This window comes from Torulaspora globosa, chromosome 5 (assembly GCF_014133895.1).
Source record: "Torulaspora globosa chromosome 5, complete sequence".
Taxonomy (NCBI): Eukaryota; Fungi; Ascomycota; class Saccharomycetes; order Saccharomycetales; family Saccharomycetaceae; genus Torulaspora; species Torulaspora globosa.
The window spans coordinates 486,770-508,613 of record NC_050731.1 but is presented as its reverse complement, the minus strand read 5'-3'; the positions used below and the strand labels follow the sequence as shown (position 1 = coordinate 508,613).

The 21,844-nt window shown below is 44.2% G+C and overlaps 9 protein-coding genes across 9 annotated transcripts; 4 read left to right on the top strand and 5 right to left on the bottom strand.

Moving 5' to 3' along the window:
• Positions 1-2,496: 2,496 nt before the first annotated feature.
• HG536_0E02790 (lactoylglutathione lyase) lies at positions 2,497-3,531 on the top strand (the record flags this gene model as incomplete). The annotated part of the gene is made up of 1 exon (XM_037284146.1): positions 2,497-3,531. The coding sequence occupies one exon, from the start codon at positions 2,497-2,499 to the stop codon at positions 3,529-3,531; it is 1,035 nt and encodes a 344-aa protein (XP_037140042.1).
• Positions 3,532-3,893: 362 nt separating this feature from the next.
• On the top strand, positions 3,894-5,000 carry PTC7 (type 2C protein phosphatase PTC7; the record flags this gene model as incomplete). Its single annotated transcript, XM_037284145.1, has 1 exon — positions 3,894-5,000. One exon carries the CDS (start codon positions 3,894-3,896, stop codon positions 4,998-5,000), a length of 1,107 nt encoding a protein of 368 aa, XP_037140041.1.
• A 42-nt stretch (positions 5,001-5,042) lies between these two features.
• Positions 5,043-7,880, bottom strand: NMD2 (Nmd2p; the record flags this gene model as incomplete). The annotated part of the gene is made up of 1 exon (XM_037284144.1): positions 5,043-7,880. One exon carries the CDS (start codon positions 7,878-7,880, stop codon positions 5,043-5,045), a length of 2,838 nt encoding a protein of 945 aa, XP_037140040.1.
• Positions 7,881-8,531: 651 nt separating this feature from the next.
• Positions 8,532-10,079, bottom strand: PEP7 (phosphatidylinositol-3-phosphate binding protein; the record flags this gene model as incomplete). The annotated part of the gene is made up of 1 exon (XM_037284143.1): positions 8,532-10,079. One exon carries the CDS (start codon positions 10,077-10,079, stop codon positions 8,532-8,534), a length of 1,548 nt encoding a protein of 515 aa, XP_037140039.1.
• A 232-nt stretch (positions 10,080-10,311) lies between these two features.
• HG536_0E02750 (uncharacterized protein) lies at positions 10,312-11,886 on the top strand (the record flags this gene model as incomplete). Its single annotated transcript, XM_037284142.1, has 1 exon — positions 10,312-11,886. One exon carries the CDS (start codon positions 10,312-10,314, stop codon positions 11,884-11,886), a length of 1,575 nt encoding a protein of 524 aa, XP_037140038.1.
• Positions 11,887-12,067: 181 nt separating this feature from the next.
• On the bottom strand, positions 12,068-14,305 carry UTP4 (small subunit rRNA maturation protein UTP4; the record flags this gene model as incomplete). The annotated part of the gene is made up of 1 exon (XM_037284141.1): positions 12,068-14,305. The coding sequence occupies one exon, from the start codon at positions 14,303-14,305 to the stop codon at positions 12,068-12,070; it is 2,238 nt and encodes a 745-aa protein (XP_037140037.1).
• A 274-nt stretch (positions 14,306-14,579) lies between these two features.
• On the top strand, positions 14,580-17,591 carry YCG1 (condensin subunit YCG1; the record flags this gene model as incomplete). The annotated part of the gene is made up of 1 exon (XM_037284140.1): positions 14,580-17,591. One exon carries the CDS (start codon positions 14,580-14,582, stop codon positions 17,589-17,591), a length of 3,012 nt encoding a protein of 1,003 aa, XP_037140036.1.
• Positions 17,592-17,699: 108 nt separating this feature from the next.
• Positions 17,700-21,113, bottom strand: IRE1 (bifunctional endoribonuclease/protein kinase IRE1; the record flags this gene model as incomplete). The annotated part of the gene is made up of 1 exon (XM_037284139.1): positions 17,700-21,113. One exon carries the CDS (start codon positions 21,111-21,113, stop codon positions 17,700-17,702), a length of 3,414 nt encoding a protein of 1,137 aa, XP_037140035.1.
• A 302-nt stretch (positions 21,114-21,415) lies between these two features.
• Positions 21,416-21,773, bottom strand: SAE3 (Sae3p; the record flags this gene model as incomplete). The annotated part of the gene is made up of 2 exons (XM_037284138.1): positions 21,416-21,581; positions 21,658-21,773. The coding sequence occupies 2 exons, from the start codon at positions 21,771-21,773 to the stop codon at positions 21,416-21,418; spliced, it is 282 nt and encodes a 93-aa protein (XP_037140034.1).
• Between the last annotated feature and the right edge of the window lie 71 nt (positions 21,774-21,844).

Genomic DNA, 21,844 nt, shown 5'->3' with positions numbered 1-21,844 from the left:
GCTCGAGAAGGGATTCGTCGAAAAGTCTCTGCAGCCCACCACTCGTCATGGTTAAAAAGAAAGATGGTTCGGACTGTTCATGTGTGGACTACCGAGCCCTGAATGAAGCCACGATCAAAGACCCACTCCCCCTGCCAAGAATTGAAGCATTATTGGCAAAGATAGGGAACGCAACGCCAGGTCTCAGCTCAGGATACCACCAAATACCGATCAGAGAGGAAGAAGTCCCAAAGACTGCCTTCAGCATTCATAACGGCAAATATCAATACCGATGCCGTCTACCTTCTCATACCAGACATCTTCGATACATCTTCCATTGTCTGCCACTCGTCCTAGTGTAGCTCGATGAGATCCTGGCAATCTCAGCAACAAAAGACGACACATCAAACCTTTGGATATAGTACTCCGTTGACTGCAAGACTAGCAGTTAATCGCCGTTGAACTCGAATTTCCACGATACCACATCTCTGAGTGTTGTATCGACCAATAAATGACCAAACGATAACGCTATTCCTGCATGCAAAACTATAAGCGATGTGCAGAATGAACAACTACTAGAGACGATATTTCCCACGGCGCTGACACCCACTGATCGCCATCTCCAAGAAGACCTCATGAACCCAAGCTTAATCATTCGACTTGCATAGTGCTAGAATTATATCCCTAAAGGCGGCGTTCTCTGCCTTGTGGAATTTAAGTTGATTCAGGGCCATAACAATTAGAATAACCACCAGTGCTAACACTGGCAGCCACAGCAAGATGAACAACTGTATAACGTCCCACATAAACTCCATGTGCGCTTCCGCTTCTTCAGGTTCGGTCGGCGTGCTCTGCACTGCCAACTCTTCAGCGTCCGTCTGCATTTCATCATTTGATAGGACGCGTGGATTTTATCACTGAGTTAGTAGTCCTATATTCTACCGCTTTCTAGTCCTCTTCCGGTCTAATAGCTTTCGACTGGGGCCTTCTTTTAGATGTTTCCATGGAAACTGGGGAGGAACCCTTTTTACATGTTTCCATGGAAATCGGAGGGGGGAAAACCTTTTTATAGGTTTCCATGGAAACCAAAGATCTAAGTAGCGCCTCTCGCATTCTCGGATAAGTATTCGTTCAAAGCGATAAGCAAACCGTAAATAAAGTACTTCCAGCACTATACGAATCATACTTGGTAAGGCAGAGTTTCGATCTTCATCACCAATCCCAGGCCTAGTTTAAGACCCACTGATCGACCACCGACCATCTGCGATGTCCGTGGGGGAGGAGAAAGCTGAAAGGCAAACCTTTCTTTACCGAATGGACATCTACATGAATCGATTCGCTTCCCATGATGACAGCGAGAAGCGGGACTACAGTTAGTGCGGAGCAATATTGGATCTAAACTAACTTGCCTCTACGTTTCAATCTCGGTATTGGATTCGAAAATGTCCACTGAACAGGCATGGTCATGGTGCACGCTTCATGGTACCATCTTGATATTTCAGGAGGACAGTGCTACCGACTCAGTAGTTAATTAAATCATTCGACATTGAATAGTCGCGACGGGAAATTTCTTCTGGTAACTCTGCAAAGCGGAAATGTCCTGGAACTAACGTTGTGTTGGTTGTTCTACGTTGTGTTGGTTGTTCTACTCCTGCAGCGCAAAAATTATATCCTCAAGATTGGCGATAATTTCCCGGTGAAATTTATACTGGTAACATAGCATAATCAGGCAACAGATCGCCAATGCTAACACTGTCAAAAAAAGGTGGCCGGAACGCACATATAGCCGCTGATGACCTAGCCAATTCATGATGTGATCTATTAGCAAGACCGTGCATAGGAGCTACGATAAGTTACTTTTATCTCCGGGAGCGACGACAGGAAATCATTCCCGCTTCCTCACTAGAATCGCTGTCTGAGTGAATTGGAATGTAGAATGGTGAAACTTCAGTCCTGCTGGACATACGTGAGTGATTTCTGGTTCAGTTTCCGCAACCTGAATCCACTGCTCCAGCGGGATGATATTCCTACTGTTCGGCACACCCTTGCTACAAGTGCTTCTTTCTAGCTCTAAGATTATGCATTGAAACCAATCGAAGCCAATTAAGCTGCGCTATTTAGTGGCTAGACATGCTAGAATGGACGTAATCGAATTGTTAATTGAAGCCAAGTTTTTATGCGTTCCGCTTATCGCCGCTTATCACTTAAGGTGTAGAGCTGAATTCGTGTTGTTTCCATCACTAAACACGGAGCATTCGCAGATGTATTCATCACTAAATGAACACAGCCCCAATACAACGCACGAATACGAAAAGACAGCCCTAATACGTTGTAATACGAAGGCACAGCCCAATACGTTGTAATACGTTGTATTAGGGCTATCGCAATACGTTGCAATAAGTTGTATTAGTTGTAATATGTTGCATTAGGGCTGTGTTTTCGTATTCGTCCCCAGTGCTATGCCATAGACTACTTAAGGTTCCCACGCTGACAATCTTGGACCCAGACCTCTAAAAGATGTTTAAGAGAGCTATCAGTCAATTGCTGCGATCCAACCAACAGTCTACTAGAACAATGGCTACAGAAAATAAGCACTATCCGATCAAAATAGCTGCTGCTGCCCAAGACTCTACTTTGAAAGTCAGCGTCACATGCTTGAGTGTCAAGAACCCAACTAGAAGCATTGAGTTCTACAAAAAGCACTTTGGTATGACCTTTCTTGGGACCAAGGACTACCCAGATATGAAGTTCAGTTTGCACTTCCTGACCTTCCCTAAGGAAGTTGCCAAGACCGAGCAAGGCCAGCCTGAAATCTTCGGCACCAGCGGCGTTCTTGAGCTGGCCCACACCTGGGGCAGCGAAAACGATTCTGAGTTCAAAATTTACAACGGGAATGAAGAGCCACACAGAGGCTTTGGTCATATCTGTTTCTCTGTCGCTGACATCAAGAAAACCTGTGAGAGACTGGAAGCCGAGGGTGTCTCCTTCAAGAAGAGAATGGCAGATGGCAGACAGAAGGACATTGCCTTTGCTCTTGACCCAGACGGGTATTGGATTGAACTTGTGCAATACATCAAGGACACCGAAGAGGCGCCTCGTAAAGACATTGGCGACAAGTTCAACCATACCATGATTCGTGTCAAGGATGCCGAGAAGTCCCTTGAATTCTACCAGAACGTTCTCGGAATGAAGCTAATAAGAAAATCTGAGCATGAGAATGCCAAATTCACTCTGTATTTCCTGGCATACGGCGTGCCCTCCGGCCAAAATTCTTGGTCGACTGAGGGTGTCGTGGAATTGACCCACAACTGGGGTACCGAAAACGACCCAGACTTCAAGTACCACACCTGGGACTGGAAGACGCCGGGTTACGGTCACGTTACAATTAGCTGCAACGATCCGACCGCTCTTTGTAACGAGATCGAGCAGCGCTACGGTGATAAGATCGGCTGGGGTGTTAAGTTCAACCAAGGCATGGTGAAGAATGGCGCTTTTATCAAAGACCCAGATGGATACTCCATTGAGATCGTCCCATCGGACCTGGTCCTGTAGATCCGGGTATATAGAGCTATTTATCCGCCCTTAATTGAAGGCGCGCTTTATCACAGTGCGGCTGTTAAAGAAAGGTCTCTTGGCCCTGAATCGTGCCCCACGAAGATACTCGCCAGATACTCAGTTCGTGATTAGTGATAAACTCCGAATTACTCTCACTCTCTACGAAAGGTAGGTTTCGCGCATGTTCATTACTGGAACGGCGCTACCAAGTTGCAGTAGACCTATTACCCGGCTACTCAGTGATCAGTAGGACGTCATCTTAAACGAGGCGAACAGCTTATAGTAACAGGTCGAAATATCACCGAGATGAGCAGAGATCGGCAGGATTAGCTTAGGAAGAGGGTCAATTGGCGGTTGGGATGTTCGTTTCAGCAGGTCTAAGAGGTGGTGCGGGCCGCGGGGCGTCAGCAGCGATCTGGCACAGTATGTTTTTGTTTGTTGTGGTGCCGGTGGTGTTGATGGCAGTTGTGGGATATGTACTAATACCGACGGGTGCAATTGATGCAGGAGGCGTTTCGAACCAGTTCTTTAGGGTTTCTAAGCGGTGTTTCTTCTCCGGGAACGGGGGACGTTACTACAATGGCGACGCAGCCAGCGGTGGGAGTCCGACGAACTTCAGCTACAAGATGGCGGTGGCGTACCAGCCCAAGGACCGGGAGGATGGCGTGTACCGGCGGCTGAAGACGGCAGTGGAGTCTCCGACGGGCGAGGACAACTATTTCATGGCTGTGAACGCACCGGGAGACGCATACGCGGGCGTAGCGGACGGAGTCGGTGGCTGGGCAGAGCATGGGTACGACTCGAGCGCCATCTCGCGGGAGCTGTGTCTGGCGATGAATGAGTTCAGCTCGGTGGCAGGCAGCCAGAAGGACGGAGGCGTAAGCCCAAAACAGCTGATCGAGATGGGCTACAGGAGGATCAGGGACGAGCAGACCGTGAAAGTCGGGGGAACGACTGCGATTGCGGCTCATTTCAAACCTAATGGGAGTATGGAAGTGGCAAATCTGGGGGACTCGTGGTGCGGCGTCTTCAGGAACGCAAAGCTGGTGTTCAAGACCGAATTCCAAACTGTTGGGTTCAATGCGCCCTACCAGCTGGCCATCATACCGGAGGAGATGCTGAAAGAGGCTCGGAGAAAAGGCGGCTCTTTCATCCAGAACAGCCCTTCGGACGCAGACGAGTACAACTTCCAGTTGGCGAAGGGCGACGTTGTGGTGCTGGCAACCGACGGTGTCACAGACAATATCTCCTACGAAGATATACAGTTGTTTCTGCGCGATAATGAGCAGAAAATAAGCAGCGATTTGCTGGCTGTGTCTCAGGATTTTGTCAGCAAGGTGGCAAAATTGAGCAAGGACCCGAATTATCCAAGTGTGTTCGCCCAGGAGATCTCAAAGTTGACCGGCAAGGATTATCGCGGCGGCAAAGAGGACGACATTACGGTAGTCATGGTGAGGGTAGAATAGAAGTTACATAAGCGCATAATTACATAGAGCAGAAATTCATCACTAATCGAATGTCCTTTGTAGGACGATTTCCTTGATCTTCTCTCGTTCGTTTTTCAACCTTTCCTCCTCCTCAAGGACTCCCGAGACGAATTCAACGTTCGAAGGCAACCCCAACACCCTCGACTGCGTTTTCTTACCTGACTTACTTAAAAACGTGAAGGCAACCTTCTGTGGCTGTCGGTCGTGACCTCTATCCTGAAATTCTGGACGAAGTAACCTTGGCTTGCTCGTTTCTCCTGTGGAGGACATTGAAGGTATCTTACCACCAGTGGATTTTTCATTCTTCCTGGAATCAGCAGATTCTAACAAGATTTGCTGGAACTGCTTCTCCATCTCCGCCTCAATCCTGCGTTCCTCGTCGTCCTTCAACCTCTTTTGGAATTCTTCATACATCCTCCGCTTTTCAATATCACGATCTGCATCGACATCTCCATAAATGTCATCGTAATCGCTTTCAGCATTGTTAAATGACTCGTCTCCATCTTCGCTGTCGCTTTGCTCGAGGCTTTCGTCCTCATCCATCTCGTCCTCATCGACTATATCCTCATTATGCTCGGCATTATCCTCGTACTCTTCAGCGGCTGACATGCCACTCTCCGGATAGTCTTTATCGGCCTCGTCTATGCCGTCATTATCATTTGCCATCTCTTCTTCCACCTCGGATAAATTAACGGCGCTATCAACAACAGCAGTGGATCCATTTATCTGAGCCTTAACTTTAATCTTTAAAAATTGCGTGAGACGCATGAAACTTTCTTGCGCAGTATCACTTCTTCGTATTCCAGTTTCGGGCGCATACTTATCGAAAGTCGCTTCGACGCTGAATTTGACTGTTTTTGGCAGCGGCTGTGCTTTCGCGAGCACATAGTAATCGAGAAACATCAAGAACATTGTGATGCGGTCCTTGAATATACGCACTCTTTTGGTTACATTCAAAAGAACTGTCGTAATCAATTGAATCTTGAAATAGTTATCGGTCGGATCGATCGAGTTCGGAGAAAAGAGTTGAACGTCTTGAGCCGAGAACCCAAAGTTTATGATGTTGTAAAGTGTATCAATTAAAACCTGCGGTTTGATGAGCTCGATATTGTACAGATCAGTAAGATATTTCACCTGTGAGATTCTATGCATGTTCCGTGAGTAATCGTTCAATTCTAGCCCTCGTTCAATATTTTCTAGGAGCTCATCGATGGCTTTTAAGACAAAGTTTCTCTGATACGCATACAGGTCCTTCAAGATTCGGGCTAAGAATGGGATATTTTGGTAACTTATTTCCTCTGGTTTCGTAAACAATTCAAAGAGAGTGTGGTAAACGCCTTGGTTCCTCCAACTGGCCTTTCGAAGTAGCTTCACTGTATGCCTGTACTCAAAATTCTCCAGTTCTCTTCTGATGAGTATACGGTAGAACTTCTGTTCCGGTGAAAGAGCTTTCGACTCTGCATTAAGCGATCTTATTGAGGGTGGATAGACTAGATTGATCAAGTTATCCAGTGCCCCCTTCAGATTCATATTTATTTGTCTATCTTTCTTGTTTTCCCTTATTAATTCTACCATTTTTTCCATGTGTGGTTTGTACTCAGGTTTGTTGATGAGGAATATACCCAAATGCTCAAAGAAAACAGTCAAAATCTCGATGTTGTTCGGAACTTGCAAATTTATGATCAGCGTCCTTATCTTATGGAATATCATATAAGTTGGAAGTAGCATAAATTTCACCATCTCACTAAAAAAAATGATATTCTTCACATTTATTCTATTAGTATGAAGCTGGCTGCGAAACCCACTGTCCAAGTACGACGTAAACTCGTCAATAACATCAGGAAAATATTTGGCGTTTGTCGCAAGAAACCTTGTAAAAACTCTTATTTTGCTCCAATCTTGCGTTTCTATGAGGAATTTGATCAGACGCTTCTTCGTCGCCTTATTATCCAGATTCTCAGACCAATATTGCACAGTCAAAGCGTCTATTTCCTCTTTTGACTCTGTTTTTTCCAAGTTACTGAAAAAGTCGTTGATTACTTCTCCATTTGCCTCCACTTCACTTTGAAGCGATGCTCTGTATAAGTCACCAATGTCAAGCAGAACTTCGTAAAACTTCCTGGTTTCTTCATTTTCCCACAACCTCTGACCAGGTAAAGCCACTGCGTTTGTTATAACAGGAGAAAGTGACGCTTGTTCATCTTTTTGTTCGCTAACGGACTGGTCGAACGACGGCTTGTCCAGGTTAAAGAAATCGGCAAATACTTCGGAAGCCGCCTTAAAAGTCTCATAAATCGGCATACATTGATTATACTCTTCGATGTATTCGTCTGTTAGCTTACCGGTACGGAATTGGCAGCTTTGATGTTCCTTGAACAGTTTTTTGGTTCTGGAGTCCAACTCAACTGCTCTTGCAATAACAGCGTCTCCATATAGCTTAAACAAAGCTTGCAACAACTCTTTGAGATTATCATCAGCTATGCAGACGTTCAGACGTGTGTCTTGGTTGTTGAAGAAGAATGGAAATCTCTTGAGTACGGATGTCGCAATACCAGTAGACAATCCACGCTTGAACTTGTAGTTGAGAGATTCTTTCATAAGGCGCAAAATGATAGGTTCTTTTTTAGCCATGCTCCGCTGTAAGAAAGCTGGTAGAGCCTCTTTAGAGCTTAAATTGTCAACATTGGTAAAAAGGCCAACCAGGTATAGTTCAATAAAAACACGCAAGTTACATTTCAGTCTATTCGCCCTAGAGAGCTCTTCTTTCTCGGATAGTGTGTCTTCTCCAGGGTTTGTGAAATTGTTTAGAAACAGACCAAATACTTCTTGCGTAAATCTTGTGTTGAATCTCTGATGCATCACACTGATGACTTCAACAGCCGCTAAAACATCCTCGTTCTTGTTTGAAACATTAGAAAGACCCTCGGCAGCCGTATTGATGATCTCCGATAGATATTTCTCAAGAGAGACTTCACTCAAATCTTTGATCAGAGCGGCTTTAGACTCTTTGTTAATGCCTTGTTTAAGTCTTTTGATGAAACCAGTGTTTCTCTTTATACTAGAATCTAGCTTTCGATTCTCCAAACGGAATACTTCTTCGCCATTCCAAGCTCTTGTGTTCAGCTCATGTAATTGAATTCTTCTTTCATCCTAAACAGATAGTCCCTGATAGTTAGTGTTATGATCTTTGAACTTCAAAGTATAAATGAATGAAATAGAGCAAGTAAATCAAACATACATCCATAACTGAGGACCTGAATGCCTTGTGTCTTTGGAATAACTCTTTTTACTCAAAGTTGCAAATTTCTACATCAATTTGTTAGACAAAATCTTGCCATACACTAGCTTAAATTATGAAAGGGTCAGCAGAAGCTAATAGATAATACTTAATAGTTCGAAATCTATCAATATGTTAAGAGCCTAGCAAAATGCGTAGGCTGCTCCGCCATTTCAATTTGGCTGGTTCCGTTTCTTGTCGAATATCTTTAAGGTACATGTAGGTCGCACTTATTAGACAAAACCCTGGTCACCAAGGCCCAGTTGGATTGCGGCTATCCTCGAATCTAGTTCTTGCAGGTTGGAGCTTAAAATTGTGATCTCATCGAAATTTCTTTGCTTCTTGCAGTTTTCTATCATGGACTCGACAAGAAATCTCTGCTCTTTGAGAACCATTAGTTCTTCTCGGAACCGTTTTACCTCTTTGATGCTCAAGTTATTGTAAACAAGTTTGAAGGGCTTGGCAACTTGATCAGCTTGCAGATGGGGCTGGTCGGCGTCAGAGGAAGGGACTGGTAAAGACTTCATGTGGACCAGTTTTTCATTGATGAAGATTGATGAAGCCATTCGAATTGACTGCTGGATCTTTCTTTCTGCCGTATTTCTAGGCAGCAGAGTGGCTATGGATTTTGCCAATTGAGTATACGATGCAATGGTTCGAAATAGTTTGGCTCTGAGTCTGGCTGACTCGTCGATGCTTGCTTGATACTGTGTTTGTTCACTGCTTCGCAGTCGTTCGATTTCTTCCAAGGACGCTGTTAGAAGCGATAATAAATTTAATATAGATCTTGAGACGTTGTGGATCTTCTCGCACTGGGATAGCAGAGGAGACAGCGGTTTTGCTTGGTCCTTCTTGAACTTTCTGCCGAAGTAAAGACTGTGAGTACACCTAGAGCAAATTCGTACCGATATAGTACGCTTCAGAAGATCAGATCTCGGCTCTGTGAACGGGATGTCATCAGCAGCGTTGACCAGGTTAGATATGGGTATCCTGTTGGAACAATTAGCAGTTTCATTGTCGCAAACGACGTTACCACAGAGTCGACAGTGATGTTTGCGAAGCATTATTCCAAAAGGCTGATTACAGACATAACAGTTCGAGGCTTCTTTGTCTTGTCGCCACGACGTCACCGTTCGTTCATACCTTGCGACCTCGCTATTCGTTGTAAGATTTCCCCAAAGGCTCTCTTCGTGAGATCGCAGAATAAACGCTATTCCATCTATGAGTCTCACCAGTCTATTCTCCAGGTGAAGTATCTGAAGCTGCTTATCCTCGCTTTTCAGATTCCTCAGCTTTTGGAAAGAATTTGTAAGGTCTTTAACGGCCCCATAGTCATTGTATCCTGGTCTCTCACTGTAACACTTGTAACAGCAAATCCGCCATTTGCCCTGGGTAGGCTCATATTGACCCTTACCGTCCAGTTTCATTACATTCTGGCAGTGCTTCTTGCAGAAGAGTTCGCCACATTTCATGCAATTTTGGGCCTCCTCGCCCCTTTTAAGCCGCTGATGGCACTCGTTGCATTGCGATAATCCGATTTCAAGGGCTCTGTGATGACTCTTGGGGCCTCGTTCTCGCTTGTGCTGCTTCCTAGATGCTCTCCCGTTGCTGTTCCCTCCAGCTTTAACCTCAGGTCCCCCAAATCCGTGGTCCTTATCCAAATGATCATTCAAAGGGCCAAGCTTACCAAAGGCTTGAAAGCAGATGGGGCAGCTCAATTTCTCAGTTACCTCTCCTTGCACCTCCGATGCTGTCTCTGATCTTCGCTCCGAAGTCATCATTAAAGGAATTGCAGACCACTGTTAAAATCGTCAGTTCAGACTCGAATGCCGGAGCGCACTTGGGCCCATTTAGCTCTAAAAGCCAAGATTTCTTATCTTACGTGGTGTTTTGGACATCGCGATGCTATAGCGAGCTACTGAAGACTTCAACGCTTTACAGCTCATTGATCGTTTTGAAGGAAATCTACTCCATACGTAACTTCTAGCGTCTGATGAGTAGCCCAAGTTGATAATGGAGGACTTTTTTATGGTGCTGTTCTTAACTGCCAGTGCAACTGCTATTTACAGATGGTCCTTCACAGTCCTCTGGTTCAAAGTTGGTTCTCTATTTGAGATTGGAGCAGAATCGTCAAGCAAGCAAGATGCGACATTGCCAAAGTTAGCTATTGACGATAGCACTTTTCTATCCAAACTGTACAGCGAGTATTCAGTCCCATCTCATAAGGTTTTGCAAGCAATGAGGATACTGTTTTCGGCAGCAATGGTGATCTATACCATTACGATTGAAATAACACTTTGGCAGATCAAAACCGCTGATGTTCAGCAAACCGCAGACTTTATCACCAAATGGGTATGGCCGTTGGTGTCAATGCTTTTATCTGCGCTTTTGATACTCGTCCAACCTCTCTTCATCGTTATGTCACTGCTGAACAAGTTCTTCGAGGAGAAGTTTGACCTGGATAGACTGGTTATTCTCTCGTGTGGCATTGTCGCTTTACTCATAATGGTTCTTAACTACATTGCTCTGGGGCCTTTCCATCATGCGGAAAGCATGCTAACGAGGCTTTCAGTCGCAGGGGTTACAATCATGGCCAATCTGGCTGGAGTAGCATCAACTTCATCCTTGTACTCAACATTCTGCACAGTCAAGAGACGGTTTTCCCCAAAATACAGCAAGCAGAGGAAGCAGTATTTTACTGAATCTCTTTTATGGATATCAGACAAGAGCTTGCAAGAGCAGATAGAACTATATCAGAGAGAAATCCAACACACTATTGAAACTTTGAAAAATATGGAACAATATCCCGAAGAATCCGCAACTGTCACGAAGCAGCAACTCGCAGAAGGTGTAGGTTCATTAAGAATGGAGATAGGAAGGCTTGAAGAAAGGCTTCGGCTTCCTCCGCATGTAAAATTTGCTAAAAAAGCCTCCCATGTTGTGTTCCTGTTCTACTGTATCCATAAGACAGTTACAGTTTTCACCAGGACGATACCGCATCTCTTCAGTACAAGCAGCAAAGATACAGAATGGACTACAGATCCTCTTGCCATCTCGATTGCTAACATCATGGATTTGTTGCTCTTTCGTTTCCAATATCAATACGAAGTTGATTCGCTGACGAAGCAGATTTCGCTAATACTATCGATATCCTTGTTCGTGTGCTCCCTATCTACCGTTGCAACAACTATATCCTTCCTAATTGCACTGCTACCTAATAGGATTCGTGTTTTAGCAATGTATGTTATGCAAAACAGCACAAACTTTGAAGAGCTTCCATCGTATAATAAACGTCCAAGCAAAAGGAGCCAAAAGAAATCACCATCGATCATTAAGAATCTGATCGTTTCAGAGCTGGCAGGAATTTATGTCGTGGCAACTCTATTGTCTATCCGATCAAACTTACCGTTCGATGTTTCAGAGAAGGTAAATGAACTTTTGGATGAACGATTTACTGTCGCGAATGTGGTTATAGACAAATGGTTTGAGCTCATATATGCAATCTCGTGCATCTCAACCTTCGTTTGCATCAAACTCGCTGAACGAACCGCATCACTACCGCATTCCTGGGCCAGGACAAGTGCCTAGCAAAGAGATTTTTAGGTAAGATATACGTTTCTCAATAGCACGCATTCGGAGGTCGATAGTCCGAGAGATTTTACTCATGGAGAGTTATACGGATATTACATAAGGAGTGATTGTTGTGACTTGGTTATGGAATTATGCTCATCTCCATCTCTAACGACGCGTGAGGATCGTCCATATACTTTCAAAATAGCAACTTCGGTAGATCTACTGCCTTATGGTGAGGTCCCACGGCCTGACTTGGTTTTTCCACAATTATAAGTTCCTTTTCAGCTATAAGATCGGCATGATAAATGAGCTTATATTTATCAGTAAAGAAAAAACTCTTCTCATCTTTGCTCTTGCTCGTTCCTTCGGGCTTGAACCTTCTTGTATGGCTTGACAGAAATTGGAGCGCTTCTGTTAGTTCCAAGTTGTTCTCATCTTCAACATCTGCCAGATCATCCATAAAGTTACTGTCATCAGTAATCGTTAAGCCATCACGATCGTGCTTTTTGGCTTTTCTTCTGTTACTGAGAGGTAAATCTTGGGAAAAGTTGATTCTTGATATCCAAGATGAACTCCAGAACCACACCATATTCGGATCACTTTCGGTATAGGATATCCCAAGAACCTTGTCAGTTGACTTCTGTAACTGCATAGGTAAATTATCTGTATTGTTTTTGGACCAGTCGGTGAGCAGACTTGAATGCTGCTTACCGGATTTTAGGTTGAATTCGTAAATTTTATTCTCTGCAGTTACCAAAATGATGCTTTCTCTCTCTTTGTTTAATAGCATAGCCGTTATGAAGTTCATCAGACGAACCAACGGTCTAGACTCATTCGTAGTTTGATTTACGATATCCACTGCACCGCAAGTGCGTCCGACAACCAGCAGGTCACCCCCAACAACTAAGTGATTGATTTTGTTCATATACGGGATCTTGGCGCTACTCTTGGTCTGCGGAACCTCCGGCAGCTCGATCAAAGACATCTCATCATCTTGGTCCGACTCCAAGTCAACTGTGAATAACTCGCCATCGGTGGAGCAGGCGGCGATCCTTGAGTTATCGATAAACTGTACGAGACTACAGCCTGTTCTTAAGAGTAAGCTATTATCGAGTTTTGTCACCTTTAGTTTAGTTTCCAGCGGTTGTAAATGGAATAGCTTCGTTAAGGACGGCCTTGCAACAACAAGGACTTGACCATCTGGAGAGATGGCACATGTAGTGATGTTTTGTTCGTCCTTCAAAACCATTTTGCAAACCAACCTGTAGTTATTGTTACCGTCAAAGTCTTGACCAACATGCCATATCCTGACTGTTGATGCATACCACGAGACGACGAGCCTTTGCTCTCTATTGATGATCATATTCTTCGAAATGGAGGCCAATAATGGCATCTTACGGTACTTTCCATCTGCGAAAGCAGATAGAGAGTTTATAATCAAGCATTTCTCTACACCACCCGAGACCAGGAAATCAGCACCTTTCGATTGGTAGGAGCATAGGGCCCTTACGTCATTCCCGTGAATAAGCCTATTTGAAGTGTTGACCCATTTGGCATCTTTCTGTGCTCCATTATGGTTCCTTTGGAAGTGAAATATCTTTCTATCGACACCAGCACTGAAGACGCTATTCCCAGCCACGTCCCGCGTCAGGGTCAAAACATCCGCCATATGAGTCTTGAAAGATTGCGTTAATGTGGCGTGGTCCCAGTCCCAGAACTTGACAGAGCCTGTCGAATCACCGGACACTATTTGGTGAGACTGGGGAAGATACAAAACCGACCAAACCAGTGTAGACTCCTTTTTAGACTTATCCACTTTCATCGTATGAATGATCCTGCCTCTATCATCCGCACCTTTCAGTGCTGACCAAACTCTAATTCTACCGTCTGAGCATCCACCAATGACGTAGTCATCCTTATTCCAAGCCAATGTAAGAATTCTAGCCTCTTGTCTCGTCAGAATAGTATCGTATTCTAGGCACCCGGGGCCACCTGATACGTCGATGATAACGACTGTACCATTATCGCAACCAACTGCTAACTTGTCCTGACATTCATTGATTGCCATCGACCATATCACACCGGCATTACAGTCATGGTTCTTGAGAGGTAATCCAGTAGCTAAATCCCACTCGGTAACAGCCGTGGAACCACCAATGGAAAACAGTCTTAAAGCTTCTCCAGGAACATTTCTCCAGCACAGCGCCTCGATAGATCTATCTCTTCCGGAATGAATAACCAGCTCCTGGAACCAGTTCTCCCTGGGATTCCAAATTTCAATGCTTCCATCAGATCTTCCCAAAGCAAGACGCAGCTCGGATGGCGTTAGCTTCTGTGCGTCAGACTTGTGTGAAAACGCCAATGCCGTTATATTTCCCGCCGAAAATTCCACAAACCGCGACCTATGCACTATCATATTCTCCTGAGCAGTCATTGGCTAATTTGACCGGCAACTTCAGCTGGCTTGGCTCGAAATATATGGCAGATTTCAATGCGATGAGCTTGATTCTTCAGAATATTTCAAATTTTTCATCCTCTAGAAATCTTAAGTATGACGTCAGAAGTGATCATAATAAACCATTGAAGATGAGCATTAGAGATAGTACTTAAGGCTGAAAGTGAATGAAGGCGTTAGTTCTGGTAGTTGGTGTCCATCTGCAGCTTGGTTGAGCTTCCAATAGGATTAGATTCGTTGGCATTTGGCGGTGATGAGTGGTGGTGCTAATAACGAGGATGACGTGAATACAAAGATCTTCCATTCCATCGCTGAGGTGTTTCAGAAGGGTCAATCTGCGTACGCTGGTCACCGGAAGCATGTGGCGGTTTTAAAGAAGATTCAATCAAAGGCTGTGTCACAAGGTTACGAGTCGGCATTTAACTATTGGTTCAGTACTCTGGTAACAAAGATCTTGCCATTGAAGAAGACTGAGGTAATCGGAGATCGCATAGTGAAGCTTATAGCAGCATTTGTCGCTTCGTTGGATCGTGAAGTGCACATTGCTCGAAACAAGCAGCAGGAAGAAGTGTTTTCTCGATTCGTGGATCAGTTTGTCAGGCATATACTCAGGGGGATAGAAAGCAAGGATAAAAACGTCCGATACAGAGTAGTTCAACTGCTGGCGGTTATAATGGACAATATCGGTGAACTGGACGAATCGCTTTACAACTTGCTGACGTGGTCGCTCGGAAAGAGAGTTTACGATAAAGAACCAAACGTCAGGATTCAAGCCGTTTTCTGCTTGACGAAGTTCCAGGACGAAGAGGCTGAGGAGGGAGAATTGGATACGGAAGGTGCAACTCAAATCTTAATGAAAGTAGTTCAGAACGATGCCTCTGCGGAGACTCGTCGAGCGGCGATGCTGAATCTGGTTAACAACCGCGTTACGCAACCTTATATCCTGGAAAGAGCTCGTGATGTTAATCTAGTGAACCGCCGGCTGGTTTACAGTAAGATTCTGCGAGCGATGGGGAAGAACTGCTTTGATCAAGTGGACAGTAGGATCATTGATCAATTGATTCTGTGGGGGCTTGAAGATAGGGAAGAAAGCGTGCGAAAAGCATGTTCTAGGCTAATATCTCATGATTGGCTCAATCTTATGGAAGGCGATCTCATTGCATTTTTGGAGAGGTTGAATGTGACGGAATCGTCCGTCGCTGAGAAAGCGATGGAGTGCTTATTCGAGAATCGACCTGACATCATAACCAAGGTCAAATTTCCGGAAGATATATGGAAGGAATTCACAGTGGAAATTGCTTTCCTACTGAAAAGCTTTTACCTATATTGCGCTGACAAAAACCTGCTCGAAGTCATAGAAACCAACTTCCCTGAAGCCGCAAGTTTCGCAGACATTCTGCATTATTATATCGAGCAGAGATTCGCGAAAGATGCAGAGCCCGTTTTGAAGACGGATCACCGCAGCCTAGATTTTATCATTGAGCAGTTACTTACAACGGCAAATCGATACGACTTTGGAGACGAAGTCGGGAGGAGATCGATGTTGACGGTGATCAGAAATATGTTGGGGATCTTCGACTTGAGCGAAAATGTCATCAAGGCCGGATTGCAAGTGTTGAAGACTTTATCGATTAATGAAAATGACTTCGTCACAATGGCCATTGAGATAATTAACGATCTAAGAGATGATGACATTGAAAGACAAGAGCAAGAAGAAAGAGGACGCGCACTGGCAAATGCCGCTAGCAAAGGTGATAGCGATGACGATGATAACGATGATGCTGCTCTCGAGTCTTTCCATAGAAACGTTGAGGAAATGGTAGGCGGTCAGACTGCGCCGTCCGAGGGAGATGCTATGAAGAACCTGACCTCTGAGAAGGAGCTGGAGCCCAAAACGGTTGTGGCATGTCTGACAAGATCATCCCACATGTTGGAACTGGTGAACATGCCGCTAGAGCAAAATATCCTGATAACCTCTTTGATTGATACATTAATCACGCCGGCTGTGAGAAATACCGAATCCCAAATAAGAGAACTTGGAGTTAAGAACCTTGGATTATGTTGCCTGTTGGACGTCCAACTTGCCACCAGCAATATGTTCATATTGGGCATGTGTGTCTCCAAGGGCAATGCGTCCCTGAAGAAAATTGCTTTGAAGGTTATTGTCGATATATTTTCCGTTCATGGATCTGATGTTGTAGATGGGGAAGGGAAGGTTGATTCAATATCACTTCATAAAATTTTCTACAAAGTGCTGAAGAACGATGATTTGCCCGACTGTCAAGTCGTTGCAGCCGAAGGACTGTGCAAGTTGTTCTTAGCCGATGTGTTTACCGATGACGATCTTTTCGAAACGCTGGTTTTATCCTACTTTTCTCCAGCTAACACCACTAACGAAGCCTTGATTCAAGCGTTTGCCTTTTGCATTCCAGTGTACTGCTTCTCTCATTCTTCCCATCAAAAGCGCATGGCCAGGATCGCTGCTGATGTTTTATTGAGACTATGCATGCTTTGGGATGATTTACAGTCCTCAGAAGATCTCAAGGCTGACCCTGAGTCAATGATGAAGCCGAATGCTATATTTCAGCAGCTGCTCCATTGGACTGATCCTAGAAAACTAGTTCACCAATCCGAAAACGATGCCAGAAGCGATAGTGTACAACTGGAGTTTGTGCTGGACGTGACAAAAATATTGTCAAGGATAGATAAAAAAGAGATCAAAAAAATGCTGGTAACCAACATCAACGCTGCCTACATTACTTCATACCAGGACTTTGATAAATTAAAGCTGATCGCAGAGCATGTCGAGGATGTAATGGAAAATGAGACCTTGGATTCTGTGAGCACAAATTCGCTAGAGAAATTCAAGAAAACACTAACATGTGTTCTAGACGAAGCCTATGAGAGACGCTTAAGTAAGTCAACGGGACATTGCTCGGATCTCGGTGATGAAGAACAAGATACTTCAGGAGGCAACTTAACAGGTCAAGACCGGGCATCTGCCGTTGAACAACTATCCGTCGATCATTCCGGCAGTACTGACGCAGTTCAAGAACCGGATAGCTCTTCCGAAGTGAGCCGTAAGCGGGGCAGATCTGAACTTGAGAATATTGTGCCTTCCTCAGAACAAAACACTGATAGCAGTGGAAAAACAGTGGATCGTCAGGAAAATCAAAGTTTGGCGCAACCTGCGGAATTTGAAAGCTCAAGCGATCAAATGTCCATCGATTCTTACGATGTTTCGCTCATGACTGAAGAAGTCTAATCGATTGCTTATCTTACAAGGCTAAATTACCAAAATGCCATAAAGAGGTAATAAATGCAAATATTAAATCTATATTATAGTACGCTTCATTCTATGCGCGCTCTGAAATTAAGCGAAGAACTTACTCAAAATCTGGTCATCTTCTAGGTTGTTTTTGATTATAGAATAAGTTGTCATCAGCAGATTCGGGAAACGTAAGGCGAAGTAATTGTAAAATCCAGCGGGAATGGGGCTCATTGCAGCTGCCAGGTCTTCTGGTAAATCCATGAAATGATGATACTTATTTCTTAGTGCTCGAAGCAAGTCCATTAATTTGCTTCCGCTGTACTTGCGGTACTTGCCAAGATTATCCATGAAATCTTTCTCAAATTTGGTAGTCCAATCTCCGTTTAGTATCACTAACTTGGCTCCTGCTTCCAGCTTAAGCAGTAAAGGACTTGGCGGGTCCCTCCTCTCAATCTCAAACCGATCACTAACTTTCAGTAAGAACTCCAGCTTTTTGGCACTAGACCAGAAAAGAGGGTGGTTTAATACAGCTGCAGCTGTTGGCCTCTCCAAGGGATCATTTTTTAGCATCTGAGTTATCAAGCTATTGGCCTCAATTATAAGCGACTTGTCTGAAAGATTCCGCCGAAGAGCAGAAAGATCGAAATTTCCTCTGATAATGTTCGCGTCTCGCACATACCTGCTGCCGAACGGGTGATTCCCATTAGATAAAACATAGTAAAATACGCAACCCATGGAGAATATATCCATCGCTCTCGTTAATCGCTGTTTCGTGCTTTTATCATAGAACGAGCTAAAGCTTCCGGCCTCTTCCTGCTCATCGCTAATTATACTATCGATAACTTTTTTCTTCGACTCATCCAATAGCTCCGGCGCACGCCAGCCGCTAGTACCACTAGCCTTATTTGTGTTTGTAGGATGAAAGGATGACTGATCAGCCTCCAGTCGCTTGCATAAACCGAAATCAGAGAGAAGGACCCTAATATTCCCATCCATATTATTTTGACCGATAACAGGCTTTTTCGGCCCAGAAACAAGAATATTCTGTGGTTTGATATCACGGTGGACAATTTTCAAGGAATGCAGATGTGCGACGCCTGATGCGACTTGCTTCAAAACATCAACCCAGTCAACTTTTTCGTTCAACTCGAACTCGACGGTTTCATTCGATCCTTTGTTAGGTTCAATCACTTCTTCAAGCGTCGCACTACAAAGCTCCAATGCAATATAGAGAAATTTCTGTGTGAATTCAGAGCAGAAATACCTTACGACATTGGGATGATCATCGCTTTCAGTGAGCATTTTAATCTCTCGAGAGGCCACATCACAGAAATCAAGTAACATACGTTTGACCGCGACCGGTCGTCCTTGAAAACTACCCTGGAAGACCACAGTACCTGAGGAGCCATAGCCCAATATTTTATCGGAGACGGTGAGTGTTTTCAGGTCATGCTCCAATTCTAAATCTTCCCCATCCTGGTTAGTTTCTTGCGCCAATAACTTCTTCTTTGCCTTCTTGCCACCACGAGCGCCACGTTTTCTTTTCCTCTTATCGACGATCAGAGTTCCATTTTTATCATGAATGTCCCCCAGCATCCTAATATCTTCCTGTTCAATATCTGCGCTGCTAGATGATGACATGACAGCCGTCTGTCCCTTATCTTCCACGTCTGCCACTTCGCTTTTCTTCGCGGCATTGCGGTTGCTCATCTTGTCATTATCGAGATTGGTGATCTCAACATCCTTCAAAGTAATATCTTTCGTAGGGATGAGTCCTAACTTCTCCAAGAGTACTGGCAGAGGCATTATAATCCTGAACTTCTGAAGTATCAATAGAATGAAAAGAGCAAATAAGAGAACAAATCCACTTTCCACCACTCGATACACAAATCTTGCAGCGGTGCGAAGGAAGGAGCCTTGAGCTTTTTGCATAATTTCTTGCGCTATTTGCTCTTGAACCTTCAATTTATAGGCCTCAAGTTCACCTGGTGATATGTATCTATCGATGGATTTTACCTTCTGACTCGTAGGATCCAGGATGTGGTCAGCAGGTGGATCAATCAACAGAGGAGAGTTTTTCTCCGGTAAAGACAGGATGTCATTTTGTTCGCGACCGCCCTCAAATATCTGCTGAAATCTCATGTTAGTGAGCTCATGGACGCCTTGCAGAGCTGTCCTGGTGAGATCTTCATTCTGGAAAATCGATGGTGCTTTCCATCTTTCATTGAGACTGTATTTTGACATGGGAGCGACCTCCACCAGTGAAGGAAAATTGTGCGACGATAAGGCGAACCAGGTACCATGCTGGTTTTGATCAAGATATACCTTTTCATTATTCGAAAGCTTTTCATATGGCGATTTCAAAGGATGTGGGACTAGAATATTCTCACCTTTGGTTTCATCTTGATATATATCAAAGATTCCGTTAATAATCCCGGGAAAAGTGGCTGATATCCATCTTGCAATTTTGAAATCGTCGCTAATCGCCAGCACAGTTTTGTCACGAAAAGGCGCAATGTAGATGCCATCCTGAGATAGAAAGTTTTGAGTAGCCAAATGGGTATCTAAAGAATTTTGCTGCCATTTGGAGTAAGAAACGTTGTAGGCGATACCATCAAGAGAATGAATTTCCAAGCGATAGGTACTTTTTCCCACAACTATGGAATTGTGGCATTGAGTTGATTCGAATCCGGAAGTAATGCAGGTCTCTTTATCGCGTGAGTACTTCTTATTCTTCGTACCAAGGCCATATGCTGAAATAATTTCGCCCGTGAGTAAATCGATCGTGTACATCGATGTAGATCTCGACCCTGTGTATATCTTTTCATCTTGAATAACAGTTCCCAGCTCGTCAACTACAATGTCTGTTTTTAGATGCATAGGAGACGATGCGACCAGTTGATTAATCGTGACTGGAAGTTTCTGCACACCTTGAAAAGGACTAAAATAGTATATGTTTCCATCGTTGTAGGGTTCAACAATCAAAGTCTCATTCATCGTCGAACTTCCCCGCCCAGTAATCTCTATAAGAGGTTCGAAAAACGAAGAATCGATGGACCACAATGTTTTGCCATTCTTCCGATCAATCCCATGCAGACCGCCCTCCAAATCCGTGGCCAAAAGGAGATTGGACAGCGAAAGATTCTCCAACGATCTCTCACGATGGACCTGAACTTTAGCTGGCCGCTCGTGGCTTGATATTATATGCCTATCATGCCCTTCCGCAGCCTGCCCTAGTAGAGATTGTGATAATATCGAGTCTCCGCTCGGAATTGCAACTGTTATTTCAGGGGAGAGTGATGATGTCTGGCCAGTTTTCTGTTTTCGCAGTGCCGTTGGTATCACCGTATGATATTCAATGCCTGTCGTGGGTTGATTTGCTTGCAAGGCTGGACTTGTCGCATTGGATCCCATCGACTCCAGCCCATTCTGGTCGGCCCAGAGACCAGCTCCAAAGCAAAAGGAGACAAAAAGGAGCTGAAGGATCAATCGCAAGCGAATCTTTTCCATATGCATAAATTGTCAGTTATTCTCCAGGATCCAAATTTTCAAAGATAACCAACAGCAATAGGTTTAATAACTTCCATAAAGCAATGTGAACTTCTTAATCCTCGGTGAAACAGTCAATCCTCAATAAAATCCGCTTAACTGGCTCTGTTCCAACGCTAACTTGATCTCTTTAGCATTGACTATGTGCTGAATCTTGTTCATAGCTGGAAGACGTTAATGATCATGTGACCACATCTAGAAGATAGCCTGATAATGCTAGCAAAGTCGAAGCACTTAACTGCTGGTCTTTCTATATCTGCTAATTGATCTTAATCATCTTTCATCGAGTATCCCATCTCTTCGAATACATCCTTCATCCGACATCTCTTCTCATCGGCGACCAATTGGGCCAGTCGTAAGCCGGCGTCTCTCAGTTCGTTGTACTCTTTCAAACGCTTAATATGCAAATCCATAACCTGTTTCGCTGTCAGAGATCTGTTGTACGGATTCTCGATCCTCTTGTTAGTTGTATTGCTGGCATGTGGAGGCATATCTGTACATGTTAACATACAAATCAAGCTCGGCGCTTAACGAGTCAAACTGCTTTTGAAGCCGCTCGTAATGTTCTTTCAGCTCAGCTACCTCTCTCCTACTATTTGATATCTGAGATTGGCTAATGGCATGCATTTGGCTTATCTCGTTATTCTTTTTGGGACTCAAGGAAGAAGGTACAGTTTTTGGTCTGTTGTTATAAGGGG